General features: G+C 40.6%; 1 protein-coding gene across 3 annotated transcripts in view; it reads right to left on the bottom strand.

The window, feature by feature from the left end:
* The window catches only part of NALCN (sodium leak channel, non-selective), a 363,914-nt gene that overhangs the window by 48,174 nt on the left and 309,740 nt on the right, over window positions 1–6,000 (bottom strand). For all 3 annotated transcript variants that reach the window (XM_008048630.2, XM_008048631.2, XM_021707824.1), the window contains 2 exons: window positions 5,320–5,487; window positions 2,773–2,877 (listed from right to left, as the gene is read on the bottom strand). In XM_008048630.2, the coding sequence (XP_008046821.1) occupies window positions 2,773–2,877; window positions 5,320–5,487 (273 nt within the window). The remainder of the gene's footprint in view (window positions 1–2,772; window positions 2,878–5,319; window positions 5,488–6,000) is intronic.

Below are 6,000 nucleotides of genomic sequence, written 5' to 3'. Positions count from 1 at the left end.
TATTAATCAGGGTATAGAGCAAAGAGTATAAATATGAATGATTCATTGAACATTATGGAAACACTTTGAACGATTTGTATTGAAATTGTGCACCTGTGACCTAATGTAAGCACGGCAGGCATCATGGAATTCGAATTGTTTGCTTGGAAATTGCAGATCTCGTGGTGGGCTTGTGATGCATAGTTTGTAAAGCACGAAACTTGTATGCCCCCCAGTGAGTGATTATCACACTGCTGGAGGGTATAGAAAATGGTATATAAGTTGGAAGGAGTCCGAATAAAATTTGGCTCCAGTCCTGATCAGACTGTTCCTAGAAGAACTGCCTCCGAGTAGTTTCTTCTCGCTGTCCAGATTCTCTGGTGCGGGTCCTAACCCACCCTTGGTCAGTGCTGGTCACCGACAGAGAAGTCTCCTAAGAGAATGGAACACTGGATGGTGTTGCAGAGATCGGCTAATTATTAACTGACTGTGTCTCTTTTTTCCCAGAACAGGTCACTAAACCACATTTTCCAGCTTCCCTTGCAGTACGATGAGCCCGAGCACTTTGTAGCAAAATGTGGTTTGAGAGGATGTATGCATATCTAGGCTTCATCCACAGCCCTCTCTGCTAGAGATGGATTTCTGTTCCTATCTGTCAGTGAATTGGAGAAGGCTCTGAAGACATGGCAAGGGGCAGAGACAGAGAACTTGGGCCCTTCAGTAGTCATTTGGAGGACAGCTGTCTGATTTACCCAAGATGCGATATATACATTTCATTTTTTAAATTTTATCCTTTTAAATTTTTTATTTTTGATTCAGGGAGTAACCATGCATATTCGTTACATGGACATATTGCAGAGGGGTGGGGATTGGATCTCGGGTGGTCCATTCCCCAGATAATGAACACTGTGCCCCATAGGTAGTTTCTGAACCCAAACCTTTCCCCTCATCCCTTATTGGTGTCCCCAGTGTCTATTATTTCCATCTTTGTGACTGTTTAGCACCTACATATGTGGTATTTGAATTTCTGTTTCTGAGTCCATTTACTTTAGGATGACGATCTCCAGCTCCAACCATGTTGCCGCAAAGGACATGATATCATTCTTTTTCATGGCTGCGCATTATTCCATGGTGCATGAATACCACATTTTCATTATCTGTTGATTGGTTGAGGGGCATTCGGGCTGATTCCACATCTTTGCAACTGTGAATAGTGCTGCAATGAACATGCAGGTGCAGGTGTCTCTGTTATATGACCTCTGTTCCTTAGGGTAGATACCTAGTAGTGGGATTGCTGGATCAAATGGTAGGTCTATTTTTAGTTCTTTGAGTAATCTCTATACTGTTTTCCACAGAGGTTGTACCAATTTACCCTCCCACCAACAGTGAATAAGTGTTCCATTTTCTCTGCATCTGCGCCAGCATCTGTTGTTCTTTGATTTTTTTTTTTTTACATAATGGCCATTATGACTGGTATAAGAAGGTATCTCATCAGGGAAATATATTTAACTATGTTATGCTACTGAAATGTTGGGGTTGTTACAGCAGCTGGCCTCCTCTTGTTAACACTGGTTGAAGAAAGAAAAAGGCAGCAGTGAAAACATTCAAGTTTGGGTTTTTGTTGGGGTTCTTCTTGGTATCATAAAGGGGAAGATTCTGGGCAATTAAGAACTAATGTGAGCCAGGCTCGGTGGCTCAGTCTGTAATCCCACGCCTTTGGGAGCCTGAGGTGAGTGGATTGCCTGAGTCCGCGGGTTCGAGACCCGCCTGAGCAACTTGGTGAGACCTCATCTCTACAATAAATCAAAAATCAGCCAGGCGTGGTAGTGCACGCCTGTAATTCTGGCTACTCGGAAGGCTGAGGCGGAAGGATTGCCGGAGCCCAGTAGGTCGAGGCTGCCGTGGCCGGGAGCGGCCACTGCACTCCAGTCTGGGCGACAGAGTGAGACTCCAACTCAAAAAAAAAAAAAAAAAAAAAAAGAACTAATGTGAAATTGCTGACTTCTTAATGGAGAGAATACTGAGAGTGGTGAGGTAATTTTAAAAATGGGTAAGAGGCAAACATTGTCTCTTGTACATTTTTGCACAGGCTGTTTGCAGATATGAGTCTTTTTTAAAAAAATTTTTGAGTCAAAGGCTCACTCTGTCACACAGGCTGGAGTGCAATGGCATGATCATGGCTACCACAGCTTTAACCTTCTGGGCTCAGGCATTCCTTCCACGTCAGCCTGCCAAGTAGCTGAGACTACAAACATGTGCCACCACACCCAGCTAATTCTTTTTTTTTTTGTAGAGAGGAGGTCTCGACATGTTGTCCAGGTTCGTCTCAAACTTCCAGGCTCAGGCAATCCTCTCTCCTCAGCCTCCTAAAATGCTGAGATTACAGGTGTGGGCCACCACTCCGGGCATGATATGAGTCTTATGTGACAACAGAAGATAAATCAAGTTAGGGAAGACATAAAGGGAAAGTTTCCAAGGCTCATGGTTATAAACATGGGGAATCTTCGGTGACTATTGCTCAAGATGTCAACAGTATATTAATACTGGAAAAGGAGGGAAGAGTAGAATTCTCTGAAAAGTGCTTTCAGTCTCATAAGTCTTTACTAGCAGAAAGGGGCATATTGCATGCTTAAGCAAAAAGGAGTTTGTGGGAAGACAATCCTTACACAGAGTTTTGTCAGGGTAATACTTTGCTCGATAAAGTAGCCTGGGCAGCTACTGGGAACGTATGCTTTCCAAGGGAGGGTGAATTATCTTACTCTTTATTTCAAAAGACAGAAAGGTACATCTTACCCTTCTAATAATGTTGGGATCATTGCACTTTGCCAGTTTTCCAGCAAAAAGCTGAACTCCAAAGCTTGCAAAAACAAGCATTAATGTCAGCAAAAGAATGGAGACCTGAAAGACATTGATGACATATTAAATCTGTTGGTAAAAACTCAGTGTTAGGTTTGGTTTAAACAGCAACATAAACAGATCATTTCAGATAATTATATAAAATTCATGGGTTTTTGATGATATCTTTTAACTTTTCCACCATGGAATTAGCCATACTGGAACGTCAAAAGGAAGAAATGAACAGACTTTGAACTGTTAAAATAAAAACATATGGCTTTCATTTAATAAAATGGAATAAGGTATTTTTGATACGACTCAGACTTTCCTAATTTTTAAGGTAGCACTCTGCTCAATTTTATTTAATGGAACAAAAGGGAAAAAAAAGTTAAAAAATTATATTTTGCCTGTTTTCCTCAAAATAGAATCACCTTTATTGGCAGAGTATAACTCAGGGACAGTGGCTTTGTTTCCTTGCGAGTATGCGGGTGTGTATTAGAAGAATGTGCTGGGCATAGAAAACAGGAGATAATTCAGTCCTGGAAAGCAAATCTATTAATTAGCTCCGGCTCCCTCTGCTGGCTGACTACTTTGGTCTCAGCAGAGAACAGTGGCAAGGGTGAAATACACAACAAACCATTGAACTGTGTTGACTAAATAATCTAAACATACACCTTGAGTATACTAAAATTACACAGAAACACCATCAGGAGAAAGGCACAAGTTGACTTTCTTCTAAAATCCTTCAATGGTCCAAAGATTCATATACATTAGCTGTCAGGTGATTATTTCAGGTAATTAATTCCTTTATTCCAGTGGTGTGAAAATCCACAGTTTTATGGGTTTGCACAAGGAAAATAAAGAACTGGAGAAGTTTTAAACACATCTTTAAAAAAATATTAGCAACAATACGCCTTTAGTAACGCGTCTCTCTTTGTCTTTAAAGAGAGTAATAATCTCTTTAAAATATCTTCCTGTCAACTACAATTACAGGTGGTCTCTCACTATGTTTCTAGAAAGCAAGATATAAAGGAGTCTTATGTAAAATAATTCATGTTTCTCATGCACAAGCAGAACTCATCAATAATAAAATAATCTTTGGATCACTCTTTTGTAAGGAAAAATTCTTCTACAACAGATTGTGAACAACGAAACTCTCACTTATTATATTTCCAGCCCTGTTTTTAGAAGACCCTAAATCAATGTTAAGCCAATTAAAAAGAATATTTTTCCCTTCAATCACAATTGTAAGCATTCATGCCCATATACTGAGGTTACTTAAAGTAGGGTATACCTGTAAGTTGGGTTTTTAAAGTTATTTTATGTCAACACCCCCAAGATCTGGAGATAAAGTCTATGCCACATCCTTTAGAGAAAACACAGAATGAGATTGTGAGCTCAGATGCATTAATTCCTAATCCCATTTGTGGGGTAGATGGTGTTGAATCTTCTTAGCCCAATCCCAGGATGAGGAAATTAAAACTCAGTGTAGAGATTAGGGTCAAGAGTTGGGAATAAAAGAGTCAGCAGACACTACCTCTGAATTCTCCATTAATTATACTTTCTTCAGAGTACTTCTCTTTAGTTTACTAAAAATGCTTATTTTTTTGTGCTTAAATGCTCACATCAACTTTATTCATAACAGCCATAAACTGAAAATAGAATAATTAATTCTCCATCAACCAGCAAACAGACAAACAAATTGTGGCACATCTATAGAATGGAATATTACTCAGCAATAAAAAGGGATATATAATTCCTTCCACATGGAAAATATAATACGCTGTATAATTCCATTTATGTGACACTCTAGAAAAGGATAAACTATGGAAACAAAAAGCACATCAGTGGATGCATTAACCAGGGATGGGGGTAGAAAACTGAGTTCATAGAGGGGCTCAAGGAAATTTTCTTTAAAAAAAAATGCTTATTGGCTGGGCTCAGTGGCTCAGTGTGTAATACCAGCACATTAGGAGGCCAGGGCTAGTGGACTGTCTGAGCCTGCAGGTTCAAGACCAGCCTGGACAACTTGGTGAGACCTTGCTTCTACAATAAGTCAAAAATTAGCTGAGCGTGATAGTGCATGCTTGTCATTCCGGCTACTTGGAAGGCCAAGGCGAAAGGATGGCTGGAGTCCAGCAGGTCGATGCTGGGGTGGCTGTGAGTGTGCCACTGTACTCTAGCCTGAGAGACAGAGTGAGACTCCAACTAAAAAAAAAATGCTTATTGAATTAGATAAACTGATAAGCCAGGAGCATTCTTGGGTAAAGTTTCTGAATGTGTACTGTGTTTTATTAGTGCCTTTATAACCCCTGGCAATCAACACAACTATGAACTTGACCTTGAGGTACAAGCCTCATTTTATGTGAACATTTAAGCACACACACACACACACACACACACACACAAGCATTTTTAGTAAACTAAAGAGAAGTACTCTGAAGAAAATACAATTAATGGAGTTAGACTATGATGAACTGGAAACAAAGAGTAGTGCTCACATACCAAAAAGATTTCCTTGAAGCCACTGAAAAGTTCTCGAACGACTTTCCTCATCTGGGGCACCAGTTTGAATATGCGCAGAGGTCGCAGGCACCGTAGAACCATTAGGAGTTGAGCCCCCGACTCTGCGGGCACATTTTGAGGCATCCAACAAAGAAATATTAAGCTCACCTAGAAGGAAACAATAATCTCTGGAGTCTGCCGAATTCATCCTCTAGTATCTGCATTCTATGAGGGGGAACCCCCAAAACACCTGGACTTTATTTGTAAACAATCGTGCTTTTATTCTTACATGTTTAAACTTCAGTGAGCTTCAAAGTACTCTCCGTCTGATAAAACACACCTAATCCAGACGCCTTTTCCACTGCTCAGAACAGTTTTTGAACTTGTCAGTTTTGATACCTTTTAGTGGTTCGGCTGTTTTTTTGCTTCACCTCCTCCACCTCAGCAAAACGTTTCCCCTTGAGGACTCTTTTTCATCGGGGAAACAAGAAAACGTTGCTCGGGATGAGACTGGGTGAACCGGGAAGTTGGGGCCCAGGGGTCATGCCACTTTTGGTCAAAAACTCCTGAGCATTCAGTGCGGTGTGGACAGGTGCACTTGCAAATTGCCCGTCATGAAATGGGCAGGCTGAAAGAATCTCCAAAAAAATTAACTGAAACCAAATGCAGCCTCTCACAACA

The sequence above is a fragment of the Carlito syrichta genome, unplaced genomic scaffold (genome assembly GCF_000164805.1).
Source record: "Carlito syrichta isolate Samal-C Ts95f unplaced genomic scaffold, Tarsius_syrichta-2.0.1 Scaffold126448, whole genome shotgun sequence".
NCBI classification, from domain to species: Eukaryota; Metazoa; Chordata; class Mammalia; order Primates; family Tarsiidae; genus Carlito; species Carlito syrichta.
The sequence above is the reverse complement of the archived record's forward strand: the minus strand, read 5'-3'. Positions and strand labels throughout refer to the sequence as shown.